At 34.0% G+C, this 17,776-nt stretch overlaps 2 protein-coding genes across 2 annotated transcripts; both read left to right on the forward strand.

The window, feature by feature from the left end:
* Positions 1–206: 206 nt before the first annotated feature.
* Positions 207–830, forward strand: LOC128134231 (uncharacterized). Its single transcript, XM_052771732.1, has one exon. The coding sequence runs from the start codon at positions 207–209 to the stop codon at positions 828–830; it is 624 nt and encodes a 207-aa protein (XP_052627692.1).
* Positions 831–4,739: 3,909 nt separating this feature from the next.
* On the forward strand, positions 4,740–17,542 carry LOC111897531 (probable serine/threonine-protein kinase PBL21). Its single transcript, XM_023893481.3, has 3 exons — positions 4,740–5,785; positions 6,961–7,069; positions 17,184–17,542. Exons 1-3 carry the CDS (start codon positions 4,874–4,876, stop codon positions 17,534–17,536), a joined length of 1,374 nt encoding a protein of 457 aa, XP_023749249.1. The 5' UTR covers positions 4,740–4,873; the 3' UTR covers positions 17,537–17,542.
* The last annotated feature ends 234 nt before the right edge of the window (positions 17,543–17,776 follow it).

Below are 17,776 nucleotides of genomic sequence, written 5' to 3' on the forward strand. Positions count from 1 at the left end.
TGTTTTTTGGCACTTGAAATTTATTTTATATTTTTTTGTACTTGAGATTTATGTTATGTTTTTATCTTATGTTATGTTATGTTTTGTTGATTAATAGGTTTGTAATGGATCACGACAAAAAGATACTACTCATAATTCTTATGTACTTGTACGTCTGCTACTTTTGGAAGAGAGGTGTCAAACGAGTGCGGGACAACGATTCAGAAATGACGGGGCATGAATTTACGTTAGAGTTACTTCACCGTAATCCTCTACAATGTCTTGAAGTGCTACGTATGTCCCGTGAATCATTTGTTTGGCTATGTGCTCATTTTAGAGTAAACTACGCGTTAAAGGATAGCAAACATGTGTCGGTTGAGGAGAAGATGGCTATGTTTTTTATGATGATCGGTCATAACCAACGTTATGTGATTATCAAGCGGAGATTTCAACACTTAAAGCAAACAATTCATAAGTTTTTTCATGAAGTATTGGACAAAATGTTGCTTTTCGCACATGACATTATAGTGCCAACTTCTTTTAATCCGAATCCAAACATTCTGGGACATAATAGGCGGTTACGACAGGTGTTCAACGGAGCAGTTGGTGCACTTGATGGCACTTTGATACATGTTGTTGTCCCTGCAAACAAACGGGATTTATATAGAAGTAGGGGAAAAGACGATTCTTACCAAAACGTATTGGCAATATGTGACTTCAACATGATGTTTACGTTTGTTGTGGCCGGTTGGGAAGGGATAGCACACGATTCTAGAATTTTATCAGAAGCATTAGCAAATCCACATGCACCATTCCCGCTCCCACCACCAGGTAAATTTATGGTTATTTAAATAGTTTGATCTTAGCTTGAAAAATAAATGACTTTTTTTTTGCTTTTTTACAAATAAATATTATCTTTGTGATGTCGCCTATGCAAACATTCGAGGTTTTATGGCACCGTACCGTAATGTAAGGCATTGGCTTGGAGATTTCCGTCGAAGACGTGCATTAACGAATAAAGAAAAATTTAACCATGCACACGCAAAACTTCGGAATGTCATTGAGCGGGCTTTTGGTGTCTAGAAAGCACGATTCCCTATATTGAAGAGGATGGCACCATTCCCGTTGGTTACACAACGAAACATTACCCTAGCATGTTTTGCGCTTCATAATTTTATAAGAAGAGAGGGACTACATGATGAGTTTTTTGCACGATATGATGAACCAAATGTCTCGGTTCGGAATAACAATGCAGTCGTTGATAATGATGAAGATGAGATTACAACACATGGTACTGCAGCGGACCGTGAATATATGACCCAGTTATGGGATGAAATTGCCGAACAATTGATGCAAAATATGGAATGAAAATTATTAAAGTTTGGTTCTATGAATTTATTTAAAAATGTTATTATAAGACTAATTTGGTTGTTTGAATTTTATTTCAATGCTTTAAAACTACTATCATTAAATTTTTGGTATTAAAAACTATCTTCGGTTTATTAAATTACATTATTTTAAATTTTTTAATATCTACAGCAGTCTGCAGATGTTAAAAAAACAAACATGCTTCTCATTACAGTCTGCATCACTTTGGTCCACCTCTTCTGCTGCAGAGGGCCGTAGAGGTGGTCTGCAGACTTCAGACAGTTTCACTTCGGAAAAACAAACAGCACCTAACTGATCATACTAGCATATAACCATCCTATCTACCAGGATGCCAAGCTAACATATCACCAAAGTAACTATCTCAAATAACAATTCAAAGGGTCGGCCTTGGTGCCTTAGACCCTTGAGTATAGTGAGGATAATTCACCTTGCGATGCTAAACTGACGAGATAAGATCAAATCCTCTGCTCATGGCCATGCACTCCACTACCTAACACTTTCATGAAACCATAACTATAAATGCCCAAATTACCAGAATACCCTTGGAAGTCAAACTGGTCAACTCTTGGTCAAAGTCAAAGTCCTTGTCCAAGTTAATCTTCCAGATTGGCCCTACTCGCCGAGTTCTTAAACTCAAAAACCCTCATAACACGACTTGACTCGTCGAGTTTATCAATCTCCGAGTCCTAGTCTTTCCACTCATTGAGTCCACCCGACTCACTGATCCGCATCACCACCAAATGGGTTAGGGTTTGCGACCCAACTCGTCGAGTCAAAGAACAGACTCGTCGAGCCCACCTAAGTCATCTTCATTTAGACGATTTTGGTCCATCTCAGTGCTACCAACTCATAGATCTGGACTCCTAAGGCTAGTTTTACACGTAAAGTTTCCAACTTTACGTGTATACAAGGTGGCATTGACCCAAACCAAACTAGAGAGAAGGTTCAAGGAAAGAAATGCTCACAAACATGCCAAGGGCTGATACTTTCCAACTATATGGACCAAAACAAGCCTAGATCTGAAGTTGCAACCTCAGACCTAGTCCCAAAACCCGAAATGGATCCCAAACATGCTAAATAGCCCCAAATCAACATCCAAGAATATATCTAGAAGGGAAAAGCTCAAGGTAACGACTTGTTACCTCCAAAATATGCCCAAGATGAGGTAGATTCTAGATCTACACAAATTCCTTAATGCTAGCCTCTTGATCTACAAGCCTCCTCCACTAGAATCACCTTCCAAAGCTTCAAAGCTCACTCCAATGGCTCACACACGATATTAGGGTTTCCTGAGTCTCAAGGGGTAACAAAGAGGCTGAGGTGAGGACTTAAGGTCCTTTAAATAGGGTGCAAACCCTAAAATTTAGGGCTTTCTCTTCCCAGCACTGACTCGTCGAGTCCAACCGCCGACTCGTCGAGTTGGTCACTTAACACGTGTCTGACACCCGCTCCGACTCGACGACTTGAGACACCTACTCGTCAAGTCTACTCATTTATTTACACCTAGCACCCCTGAACTCCTGCTTCTGAACTTGGGATGTTACAGAAATGCTTGATGAGTTATTTAATTTGGCGTCCTACAGTCTGGTGGCATTGCAATTTTTTTGGACGACTTTTTTTCATATGAGAACAATGTTTGTGGGGTGTCTTCTGTATTTGATTAGACTTTCCTATAACGTGTATTTTGAAGACCATTGATGAAAGGGTATTTTGAAGGTTTGCAACTTTTATGTGAGAAAAAGGGAGGAAAGAAATGAAACCAGATATAAATCGATCTAGATCGTATTAAATGGTGAGGATAGCCTTGAAAAGACAAAAAAAAAAAAACCCTTACAGTAAGGCACATGAAGGTGCTTACATGGTTGTGACCTAACATGTTTTAGAATATTTTTTTTAAAACAACGACTTACTATATATCTAGGTCTGAACCCAAGATCTTCTTTTTAGAAACACCTTATTAGACACCTTGTTACCCAAGTGGGTTAGCCACAACTTGTTAACGTGTTTTAGACGAGGGACCAAAATCTTAACATCTTATCAAATTACTGAATTAGGCACCAAAATTAAAACAATAGCTTATTTGGGACCAAAACCGAAAGTATTTATAAAAAAACAAGGACCAAAAATGTAATTTTCTTTTAAAAAATGTTAAAAGTGATAGTGGCCAACGAAAAGATGAATACTTGTACCAAAGTCGTACTTTGATTTCGAATATAAGTTCTGTTTTACAATAAATAATCAACTAATAGTAAACGCTTCAAAAGTCGTAACGTTTACCTTTGGCCTCTTTCCAAGTATATGTACAATTATTGGACTAAACAATCAAAGACGGCTATTTGGCATATTGAAAAGGATAAACGGTGTCATTCGGCTCTTCAACCCGATACCAATCTTCAACTGGAACCAAACATTTCCCACCTCCTACCAACGTCTTCTTTCCATCTTTTTCTCCACCATCCCGTCCCACTCCATCACTCATCCACACCATTTGCTCTAACAGCGACAACTATTGAAAACAATTGAAGTATTTTAATTTAAAATAATTAAAATAGCATACATCTTTTTAAATAGATGGTTTAATAGATATCAATGATAATCTATGAAAATCTAGTAAGTTGCAAACATAATTTTTTAATTAAACGTTTTGTACAGTTTTGTTCATATTTTACCAAACACCTAATGGATAATATGGCTTGTGTAGTTATGTTATGTCCAATTCAGTAACGTACGCCTACAAAATGCTAAATTAGATTGAACCATTTGAGGTCATTTTCCCTACCAATAATACATGGGAATAAAGATAATAAACGCTCCCGTTTGTGTGGGTTTATGTTTTCTTTTTCTTGATATTACCTCTCATAAAGATGTATTTACATTTTTTTAATGGCAAAAGAAATATATATTAAGCAAAAGAAAAAACAGCATAATTAAGCTGGGAGGAATATACAAAGTATAGAGATACAACTTGGCCGAACCAAGCTAAATAAAATAAAATAAAGTAATGCCAAAAAAAATAATAAAATAAAATAAAATAAAGTAATGCCAAAACATAGTAAAGTGTTTACATAGAACTAGGAGTAGGAAGTAATTAATTATTTCCATTCAAGCCATTTAAAATAAAAGTATGCTACCTGAATTTGGAATTTTATCCAAGTGAAAGGTATTAATTAGTAAGTTGACGAAATCAATTAACTATGTAGCAGAAATATTATTACATCTATGAACAAGAATTTTAAAATAAAGGTTGGTAGCCTGTCAAGCTCAATACGTTGCCTCCTTCCAGCATATACTATATACCCTAATTAATATTTTAGAATTCAATAAAATGATATAGACTATCCAGCCTAAATTCACTGCACTTGTCCAATTGTGCATGATAAGAGAAAGATAGGGTTGACCAAGCGTTGCTTGTCTATTGTTAAATGCACGATATCAAATCGATCAAGCTGTGAAACTATACTTCCTTGAAGCTATTCAATTAGCCCCATACAAATTTACCATCAAAATGATGCATATCACAAGAAAATTTGAACATCTCAAGATTCAATTACAAGCTATAAAATCAGCAACCAACAACTTTGTTGATGACAAGTGTATTGGAAAAGGAGGATTTGGCAAAGTATACAAGGGGGAGCTTCTTCATTCGAAGGGACAAACAATTGTTGCCTTAAAACGATTAGATCCTACATTTGGACAAGGAAACCCAGAGTTTTGGAAGGAAATCATTATGCTTTCTCTTTACAAGCACGAAAATATCGTTTCTCTGTTAGGGTTTTGTGACGAGAGTGACGAGAAGATCCTGGTATACGAGTATGCATCCAGGAAAAGTCTTGACTTGCATCTCAACAACGATGATCTTACTTGGATCGACCGGATTAAGATTTGCATTGGAGCGGCTCGTGGACTAGCATACCTTCACAATCCTGGTGAGACCCAACAAAGAGTGTTACATCGTGATATTAAGAGTTCCAACATCCTACTGGATGAGAATTGGAATGCCAAGATCTCTGATTTGGGTTTATCCAAATTTGGTCCTGCAAACCAACAATACACATTTATTGTCTCTAACGCCGTAGGCACAGTTGGGTATTGTGATCCACTCTATGTTGAATCAGGATTATTAACAAAAGAGTCGGACGTTTATTCCTTTGGAATAGTTTTGTTTGAAGTATTGTGTGGGAGGTTGTGTATTACCCACCAAGCTGGTATTCATCAATCTTTAGTCGGATTGGTGCGTCAATACTATAAACAAAACAAAATAAATGAAATTATTTATGATACTATAAAGGATGAAATGACTCCTAAGTCATTGGATGCGTTTACCAAAATTGCTTATCAATGTTTGGAGAGAGAGTTGGAAGAACGCCCATTAATGACAGAAGTTGTCAGAATACTTGAAAGTGTTCTTGAATATCAAGTAAGTTGTGTTTTTCCTTTTAGATCTACTTCTACTATTTATTGTTTCAAAATGACTTAATTCTAGTGGAAAATTCTTTAGTATAACTCCTCTTAAGTTCAGTAACAAAGATGACAAACAAAACCATGTGCTCGCAATGAAAATGAAAATTTGATTTGTGATATTCTCTATTGAAAATGTATTATATGCATCATCTTCATTTGGTTTAGGTAAACAGTAAAATATATCCAAAAAATATTTAAAAAACAATGGACTATGTTTGGTGGATACACGACTACCATGCAAATAATTGGAAACATTCATATAAACTTAATTTAAATTCCATAAGATTGGATTAAAGAGGCATCTTCCTATCTCTCGACAAGGTCTGTATAGTGATTTATGTTGGTACTTTTTGTTGTGTGTTGTATTTGGTGATGTTCTGTGATTGCCTTCTTTAATGTTCTGGTCATTGGTTTTGCTTAGATCTTTGGAACCCAACACCAACTTTGTTGTGTGTTACCATCATTTTTGTTGCATAACTGCTACACCCCACAACCATTTCCTGCACCAAATATGGTGTTATTGTGTTATTTATTCACTGACACCTAAATTAGTGTTAATGATATCCACAATGCATTAAATTTATTAGAGTTTAATGCATTAACACATTATCATTTTACTTACTATACAACTCTACATTAATTTTCCTACAATGCATTGAACTCAATAGAGTTCAATGGAATATATATTTAATAGTTAAAATGTTTCATTTTTCCCATTGAAGAGTTTAATGGCCATTGAACTTCATATCCATTAAATGTCAACATGGCATCCCATAGTGATAGAGTTTAATCCATTGAATGCAGGCATGCCACCTCAATCAACTCTCCCACAAAATGGTCATTGGTGATACTTTATAAGTTGTAGTAAATATGTTTTTTTATGTCTAAAAGTTATTTGACATTTTAGTACTTTTAGTCATATCCTGCAAAATACATATTTAATCAAAACACATAATTGACATATATTAACATTCACTAATCTTGGGGTTAATTTCATTCTAACACAACATATATCTTTTGGAGAGTTAATGAGCTCGACATATATTTACATAATTAATTATATCGTATTTGGCATATGTTAAGTTACTTTGGGACCGATATGATGTGATTCAATTTTGGTTTCGTTTGCAGACTGTTAAATCCTTAAAGACATTAACTATGGAAACTAGATCAGAATATCTCTTGCCAGATACAACGCTGTCAAGTTTTGTTGTTAATAGTATAAACCCTACAAATCCAGGTATTTTCATATCGATTGTCATTTAATCCGATGTCATCACTTTTATAAATATAATTTTACTAGGTGTGAGACCCATGTATTACATGGGTTTATTTAAAAAAAATTAAATATGAAATTTTAACAATTTGAGAAGTTTGAATTTATAAGAAAATTAAGAAAAAATTTAAATTATTAAATTAATGAGACTTTAATACATTGAATACATTACATATATAAATTACTTCTAATATATAAATACCTTACATATATATATATATATATATATATATATATATATATATATTACCTTACATATTAAATGTGAAATTTTAATTTAATAAAATGAAAATTATAATAAAATGACAAGTGAAAAATAGAAAATTCAAAAAATCTAGAAAATGACATGTGTCCAAATGAAGGAGAAGAGGGCATGTGGCAAAAAAAACCTTCATTTATTAAGGAGAATTTTGTAGGAATATTTCTTGGTCACTTTTTTTGGTGTAATTATACGAGTGTTCTTCAATTTTTATTATGTATTTAAATATTTTATTGGGACCCTCTATTCCTATCTCACATTTAGCCTTCATTGTTCAAGATCCTTTGCAATGGATCCGACACTCCAAAATCATCTCTCAAAACAACCATCAACATGCGGTTCACCTCCTACAACCACCACTTGCATCCAGTTTACCTCCGAAAACCACTACCCCAATATAAAATTCGAAACTTTAAAATCAAAAGATAATATTATAATACAAAAAAACAACTTGAAACCCAAATGAAGACCAAAATTGATCGATTTCTGAAAAATGAAAAGCAAAATTGACTGGTTTCTGAAAATAAATAACAAAACCGCAGAAATGTTATACTTTATGAACATGTTATAGGAAAACTTGTGACCAAAACACATGTACAGGAATGGTACTCCAACCATACAGTTTGTAGAGTTGGTAAGGAAACCTGAAAAGTGTTCGATAGAGAGAGAGAGGGGGGGGGGGAGAGAGAGAGAGAGGCAGCGTCAACATGGTGGTAGGTGAAAGAGAATACAAAGAGAAAGAGAAACAAAAGACACATATAGTAGGAAAACTGCATATCGACTAGGGTTTCGATTTTACAAGAGACGATAGATTCAGGAGATGTGGTGGTCTTTCGGTGAGGAAAAATTAGATGTCGGCTAGAGGTTCTAGTTTTGTAGGGAGAGGGGCGGATAGAAGAGATGTTGTTAGGCTGCGGGGAGTAGTCACACCCAACCCACCGAAAAAGTGTTGTCACCTCTATGTCACGTCAGCTTTACCACCAACCCACTACCAACCCACTAGATATAAGAAATGGTCACCACTACACAATATATTTTTTTACATTAAATTAAATAAAAAACTTAATTAGTAAAAACATAGGAAATAATAATAATAATAATAGGAATATAAAAGTCTAGGGTGTAACTTGTAAATTTTATAAACAAGTTTTGAGAAAAAAATTAGAAAAGAAATTTGTTTTGCTTTTGATCCAAACTCAAGGGACCAAAGTTGACAATTGTTGAAAAATGTGTCTTCTTCCTAATTAAATGAGGTCTCAATCGGCTTCATCCATTAGGTGTCAACAGATTTTGTAAAGATTTGTCTGCCTCACGTCACGCGCAAACCACCCATCCCTCGGGCGGTGTTCACGCATGGGGAGGCGCCCCACCTCAGCCCAAGACGCGTGAAGCTCCCCCCATACCGGTTAGCCTTAGAATTCCAACGAACTCTATTTAAACTTTATTGTCTCTTATATCTTCCAACATGATATAAGCCCAATGAACTCTGTTCAACCCTCTCCAGACAGTACATCTAGTAATGAAAGTGCATCTTCCATACCTTCCCTGCTAACTTATGCCACCATATATATATGTATTCCCAAATTCAATACATAAAAACCATACTCCCTCACTCCCTTGAATGATTTTCCTTCGACTCCCACAAATAAACCAACATGTTTTACCAATATTAATAAAATTGTTGAGTAGTGTAAGGTTATGACCGAAGAATATGATGCTCTTGTTTGGAATGAAAAAAAATCTTTGGTTCCACATTCCATTAGTATTATTTTTTTGGAAACAAATAAGTCTATCACATCTAAAAAGACAAAGATACAAATATTATATGATACACCATTTGAGTTATGGCTAAAGGATTCCGGCAACAACCATGGTTATGTCAAGGGTTAGTCCCTTTTCCAGATATGGTAAGTTATGGAGACTGGTTCACCCTAATTTGACCCTATCGATATGCAACGTAAATAATAAACTCTCTCGTGTTCTTCGATAGACATACTTGATCATCTTAATCATGTGAACCTCTTAAATTGATTATGTTATTTGTGTTTCATTTTTCATTAATACTCTATATGTGAGAATTTTCTTTGTAGTTTGTTGAAGTGCTTAAACCGTAATAACTAGTATTAGAGTTATGGTTGAAGATGAGAAGGTTAAGCTCGAAAAATTTGAAGGACACGATTTTGGGTTCTAGAGAATGCACATCAAAGACCACCTCTACCAGAAGAAGTTACGCAAACCCTTGGCCGAAAATAAACCTGAAGTAGTGAAGCACGAGAACCAGAATATGTTGGATTGATAGGCTCTTGGCGTGGTAAGATTATCAGTGGAAAACAAAGCAACTTCCAATATTATTAATGAGAATACTACATACGACCTGATTAGATCATTATCCAATATGTGTTAAAAACCTTAGCAACGAATAAGGTATTCTTGATCCGGAAGTTGATGAATCTAAAGATAAAGGATAATGAATCATTGATAGACTATGTTAATGAGTTCAATTCGATCATCTCAAGGTTGATTTTGGTTAATATTGGATTGACGAATAAAGTGTAGTCATTACGACTATTATCATATATTATGTGATAGCTGGTTCAATATAATGATGACTTTTAGTAGTTCAGAAAGAAGTGCTAAGATGAAGTTTGAAGTAATGCAGCAAAAGTGTTTTTATAAGTGAATAAGACAAGGAAAGAAAAACCAACAAAAGAGGAGGTGGTAGAGGAAGATCAAAATCGAGGAAGATAAATCAATCGAAGAATAGGAAAAATCAATATCATGTGTTGGAATATCAAGGAAAGTGGCCACTTCCAAAATCAATCCCCATAACCGTCTTATAACAAGCTTTGATGATACTACATTTATTTAGTGTGTTGAAAACTCAATATAATCATTGATATTGGAATCTAGTGGATTGTTTGATGTTGGTCCTTCTAGACTTGCATTTAGAAATTTAGACAATATAGGTACAAGTTTAACTAGCAGATAACTAGAGCCTAGATATTATGGATGTTGGGGATATGCCCTCTAAACTACTTTGGGTACAAATTAGACTTGAAGAATTTCAAATACATTACAAATATGAAGACAATGCTGATGTCAAAGTGGAAATTTGATGATGAGGTTCATTATGTTACTTTCGGTAATCATTAATGGATGTTGCCAAAGGGGAACATAATTGTTGCTAAATGAATAAATTGGGGTACACTTTATATGGTGGATGTTCCTAAAAATGAAGAAAATGTCACATTAAAAGAAGAAGGGGAATCCACTTAATGACACCAATGACTTGGGCATATGAATGAGAAGGGAATGAAGATGCTTTCCCCTAAAGCGAAGAATCTAGATTTGAAAAGTGTGATATATGAATTTTGTGATCCGTGTATCCTTGGCAAACAAAAGAAGGGTATTTTTAAAAAGATGAGTCGACCGCAAAGGAAGTTGGAGCTGGTTCATTCATATTTATACGGTCCCACTTCAGTTTATTCAGTGGGAGGTTCCATGTATTATGTTACTTTCACTGATGAATACATTAGGAAAGTTTGAGTTTATTTCTTCAAGAAAAAATCTGAAGTATTTAGCACCTTAAAGAAATGGAAGGCTATTCTGGAAAATGAAACTGTCCTAAAGGTTAAGTGTTTGAATTCAAACAATGGTAAAGAGTATAAAAATAAAGAATTCATTGACTAATATGTTGAACATGGGACTAGGATACTAAAAACTCTCCCTAAAACGCCTCAACATAATTGTACGGCTGAGAGAACAAACATTGAACCGAACAAGGGGGAAAAGAACATGGGACTACATGCATGGATGCCCAAGATGTATTGGGAAGAATCTACTAGCACAATAACATACTTATCAAAAGATGAGCCTTAATCCCCATAGGGTTTAGAATTCCACAAAAGGAATGGCAAGATCACAAGTTTCGATAAGATACTTAAAAGTTTTCGGTTGTGTTTCATATCTACAAATAACATGGTTTTCGTTTCTGGGATAACTAGAATGAAAGAATTATTAGAAGTAGGGATGTAGCGTTCAATGAGAGTGCCTTCTACAAGGATAAGATTCCAACAAGCCCAAACAGAGAAAAGACACATGGATAGAAGAATCAAGTTTAGTTCGATGAAATCTCTAAAGATGAAACTATAAAACTTGTTAGTACTTTTGGCATAGGTGAATGTGCAAGAAGCAATATGAGCTCAATTGAACGTAGAAATAGTAACAGTTACCGGGGGGGGGGGGGGGGGGGGGGGTGAAGTTATAGACAAGGACGAGTTTGAGTCTATTGTTTTCCTGAGATCCATGAGGGAAAGAAGAACTCTATTTAGGTATTCCCCTTCAGCAAACTACTTGTTACTATTTGAGAATTATCCAAAGACCTTGACGATGAGTACATATAGTGGAAGGATATGGAAGACGAGTTAATCAATAACAAGTGTATTTGCTGAAGGGGAATACCTCAATAATTTTGGCTCCTCATACATCATTATTTAATTATATGTTTATGACATGTTTATTGTTGGTTAATTTATACAAGATATCAACAGGATAAAGAAGCATCTGTTCGGAGAGTTCGAGATGAGGAACTACGGGCTGCAAAGGAGATATTAGGCATGAGTGTATACGAAGATAGAGGTACAGGTACCATGAAACTTTCTCAAATAAAGTACATCATGAGAGTTCTGGAGAAATTTAACATGACATATTTGAAACATATAATTACACATTTAGGAAGTCAATTGAACTCTCAAAGAAACATTCTCTAAATATGGAAGAACACAAAAAAGGATATGAATAAAGTTCCCTACACCTCAACAATTGGTAAATTGATTTATGCTATGGTGCACAACATAGTAGATTTTGCTCATGAAGTAGGAGTTATGAGTTAGTTCAGGTCCAAACAATGGATAGAGCATTGGGAAGGTGTTAAGTGGTTGTTAAACTATTTGAAAAGTAAATGCGAGGTCGCGTTATGCTTAAAAGAGAAGCGATAGTCTTGGATGATTTTTTTTAATCCTGATTTGAGTGGTTTTATTGATTTGGGAAAGATCACACAATCATTTATGTGTTCACAATTAGATGTACAACAATCAATTGGATGTCCATGTTATAAATGAGTGTTGCTCCTTTAATGACAATATCATAGTACATGGTTATTGCAGAAGCAAGCAAGGACCTTATATTGTTAAATAACTTCCTATCTGAACTTGGAAAGAATATGATGTTTTACAATAGGAAGAAACATATACATACCAAGTATCACTTTATCTAAGAATGAATAAGTGATGTGACTCTGAATTTAAAGAAAGTAATTGGGTACAAATAATATAGCAAACATATTTACCAATGTGGTGTCGATAGAGAAGTTGAAGTTGTGTGTGGCTTCATTTGGCTTTCCAAGTACTTAGTGAGAAGTCATAGACGAAAGAGAGAAGGAGGTTACATAGTTTCAGAATAGACGGCATCATACATTTATTCACCAGCCTCGAAATGGGAGACTCTTAAGATGTCGGCTAGTTCATTTATCAAGATCACCTCTAATTTCTTCAGGGCCTAGTTTTGCATCAGAGTTTTCTCTCTGATCTTAGCCTTACTGTTACTTTTTGGTCAACCAATTAGTATTTATGCCCACTGAATTTGTGTAACCTAATGTATCATCAGAAAGCTATAAATTGAATGTGTTATTTATTTTTAATTTTGCATTATTACTCCATGTTTGAGAAAATGATTGTCGTTTGTTGAAGTTCTAAGTCCTAACAAGGTAGACATTCAAAATGTCTTCTTTGTTTGGTGGATTAAGTAAGACAATTTATAAGGAACATCTTCTACGATTTGTATATAAGTCTCAAACAAATTATTTTTATATTTTTATATACTCTCTCTGTGGACTTAAATAAGCACCTCTTTCTTGGCACCAAAGGTTCTCTTATTCTTTCCTTTCCTTTGGATTTTATGGTTGTAATGCTGATATTTCTTTGTTTATATATGCCCATAGGAATGTGCTCGTATACATGCCCATCTACTTTGACAAAATTATCATCATCGACAATAAATCTGTGAACGTTTCATGCATTATCATCGCACTCCTCCTTTAAAATTTCTTTGAAGGCTTATGTGCCTTACACTAATTTTTTGGGTGTATATATATCTTAGTGTGGCTGCAATGTGGCTCCAATGTGTTACTCTAGCTAAACTTGCTTTTGCTTTTGATATGGTTTTCTAGGATATACATTACCTTACAACGGTTCATGATCCATTTTAAAGGTATTATCTACTATCTATAAGGCACCACATCTTGTTGATTACCGTTTCATCACAAACTATTACATTAGAGCTATTTGTCTACTCAACATGGGCCATGAAAGCCTTTAGAATCCTAAAAATCCTTGAAGCTTTTACTAATCCAGTGGGAAAAGTTTGGGGGGTGGGGGGGGGGGGGGGGGGGGGGGTTGCGAAAGTATAATATTTATAAAAATCGGAGAACAGAGGGGCCACAACCCAAATTTTACATTTTTTGACCTAATATGTATAAAATTTAGTAGGTATGGACTACTTCTAACCAAGAAGTCACGAGGGGCCACAACCCCTTCTGGCCTTAAAGTAGCTCCTCCCCTGCACTTATATCAATAGGAAGGTTTTACAGATGATATACCTTCGAATGGAGGCTATGTTATATTTCTTTACTCCAACCTATTATTGAGGTCTTCTCGCAAGCATAATACAATCTCACGCTCTTCACCAAAATTATAGTACAAACCAATGGAGGCTATGTTATCTTCATTGATATAACATATTTATGGTCTATTCTTATTGAATTTTATGTTCCTATTCATCCCCCACATTTATAATGTAATAGCATCGACGCCATCTACTATTCTACAAACCCAATGCACCATGCTTACACAAAAAACACAGAGATTGACTTCCACTTTGTTTGAGAAAGTCACTAATAAGTAACTAAAAGTTCAATTCATCTCTACATAATTAACTTGTACAAATCCTTCAAGCCCCTTTTCTATAGCTCAGTTTTCCTTTCTATGTTTGCAACGTCATGTTGTTAACCGCCCTTCGCTTGGGAGGCATATCAAACGTAATATAAGTGGGCTAATCCAACTATGTATATGGTACATATCATATAGGTAACAATATATTATTATGTATATATATCCTCCTGTATCCTTTGTAGATTATCTTATACATAATAAATAGATTTTGCCGGTCTAACAGCAAAGTGATTTGATGAAGTATGAGGTTTACGTACACTAGTTGAAGCCATAGGATAGAATGTTCATTTTTTTAATTGAAACAATATAATTTATTTTTAAAAGAAAAAACTTATATTCATACCATACTTACATTAAAAAAAAATCATGTTTTCATTCAACGAATTAGACCTAGTTGAATTGGTAAAAAAGCATGTCATATACATAGTTATATAACCAAGCCATCCCCGACCCCACTATATCAAAGATTTCATACTACATTACTTTTATGTTATAATTTTTGTATAAGATGTATATGGAGTCCAAGATTATCCATCCACAACTGCCTTTATAAAAAGAGGATGAATCTATCAAATATGTGATATAGACAATTATAGGACTATATATGATATAGACCCTTATACGACTGTGTTCCACATATGTGTGATAAACTAACACTACTCTTTGGCTAGTGGCTCTATTAGGTTAGTCAAGGATGTGTTAAGATATTGTGGTGCTAGAATCCAACTCCAATACCATGTAAGATATAGGAACATGTCACACCAATATTCACTAACATTTTTGTATCAAAATTGTAAAATCAATATTTATAATAAACAAATATATAAAACAAGTTTATACGATATAGTTTTATTTGGTAGTTTTATTATTACATATAGTTTTAAAGTATATATAAAGCGTACTAACTATAACTATTGCATTTATTATAATTATACAATATTATTTACTTATTAGATATTAAGACATCAAGGAACTGATTCGTACACAACAATTTTTCTCCATACACAAAAATTGATGCTTTAAAATGTTGTACTATACAACTATATAATGCATAAATTGTTGTGTATGACAAAAAACTATTGTGTACGAATCACTTCCCCATTAACAATTAAAGAAACGAAAGAAAAAATGAAGAACACAAGAAAGGTAATGTGATTCAGTCAATTACAATAATTCAGCTATGTAAACAGATAAAGTAGAGAAATGATTTTATTAATATCCGTCAAACATATGATTTTTGCAATAAGGTTACATTAATACAAGGAGATCTATTTATAATATTGACCCGACATAATATATGCTAGTTGGCCAAAACCAAAAACGACATAATCTTTGGCCCTTGTACCGTATCGTTGAACCACAACCTACTTTGTAACTACTATGCAAGTACGGATGGCCACATCACAACATTGTAGATAGCTATTTCATAGTTGTTTATTGCTAATCTGAAACTTACCCCACAGGTACTTAGTATACTTCTTTTCGAGTAGACTAAACCCGCAAATATTTTGTCTGAGAAACTACAAACCACTTTGAATCTACCCCCGTAGACTTTGGGGGCCAGCGAGGCTTAAACTTAGCCGTGGAAATATGTCAAAATGATAACTAGACTCTACAACTCAACATTATTTTTCTTATTATAAATTAACTTATATTACATTCTTTTTCGTACTACCAAAATATGCCCGAAGTGCCCATGTAGTAGCAAGACATAATGCACACATCTCCTACATACTATAAGAGAATATGCCTTGTACTAGGAAAACATAATGCACACATCTCCTACATACTATAATACATCACACATCTTTGTGCTTTACTAATATTGAACATACATAACTACTGCACCCCATGTTTTTGGGGAAGAATTGGAGCAAGGAGATGTTGCTAATAAGAATATTCTAACAATAGCATCGTTTCCGCATTCCGTTCACATAGAAAATATATTTCCTTTATATTGAATACAATGAGTTAATTCTCCATTAATAGCTCTGCATATATAAACTTAGGGTCTAATACTCAAATCGGCATCAAATTCAACCAGTTAATAACTTAATAACATTGTATGCAACAAGTGATGTGATATCTAGTGTCTATTGAAACACCAAAATGTAGAATCAGGGCCGGTTCCTTGTTTTTGAAGGCCCTGTACGAAACATGAAAATGGACCCATATATATATATATATATATATATATATATATATATATATATATATATATATATATATATATATATATATATATATATATATATATATAATTCAAGAATGATGAATTGTGAAAAGAAAAATTTTAATATAAATTTAATTAATGAAAAATGGTCAATGCGAAATTATAAAATTTTAGAAGGTATATATATATATTTTGAAAACTAGTTCCCTAAGCAAAACTAACTACTAAAACTAAAGGGGCAAAACTAAAACTTATGAAAACAAATAAGCTGACTTTTAAGATAGAGGGAAAAAGAATCGAACCCTCGCCACGAAGTTAACAGGCGCGCATACTTAATCCTCCAAGCCATCTGAACTACCTAAACTATGTTTATTTTGTTGTATAAAATAGAATATATTAATATATTAAATATATATAATTTGGTTAAAATCGGGCCCTATTTTTCTCGGGGCCCTGTGCGGCTGCACACTTTGCACACCCTTAGGGCCGGCCCTGTGTAGAATCATATTTTATGTAAGAATTGTGATATCAATACAAAAAGAATACAACATGAACACTTGTTCCTAATCATTTGCTTAGATATTCTAGTTTGATTAATTACATTAAATCAATAATCATAAACTCTTGTATTTTTGGCAGAATTAGTAGCCGGGGTAGGGGTAGAGAATACGAAGAATGCAGATCTATTCGAGATGTACTTCAAAATAGCAGATTCAAATAAAGATGGACGTATTAATGGTGTGGAAGCTGTTCCCTTTTTTCAAACCACTGGATTACCTAAGGCTATTCTCGCTAAAATATGGTCATATGTTGATGTAAATGGAAATGGTTACCTTAACCGATCAGAGTTCAACAATTATCTAAAACTTGTAACTGTTGCTCAAAGTAAGCGAGAACTTACTCCAGATATAGTGAAAGCAGCTCTATATGGACCCGCTTCACCTAAAATTCCTGTTCCCCAGATTGACCTAGAGGCCTTAGCTGTTCCTTGACAAAACATAAAGGTACGTCAGCTTTCTCTTTAGAACTGTGAATAATCGATGTTTATTTTTTGCTGGATTTTTTTTTTATTTTATATTTTATTTATTATTATTATTTTTACAAATCTTGTTATTTTTGTATCATTTAATGATTAATTTGGTTGATTCGTCAAAAACATGCAAATGATCAATTTCTTACCCTTCCTATCTAAATTTCTTTCATATTTTGTTTTTGATTCTCTCTCTCTCTCT

Source organism: Lactuca sativa, chromosome 5, assembly GCF_002870075.4.
Source record: "Lactuca sativa cultivar Salinas chromosome 5, Lsat_Salinas_v11, whole genome shotgun sequence".
In the NCBI taxonomy this organism is placed as follows: Eukaryota; Viridiplantae; Streptophyta; class Magnoliopsida; order Asterales; family Asteraceae; genus Lactuca; species Lactuca sativa.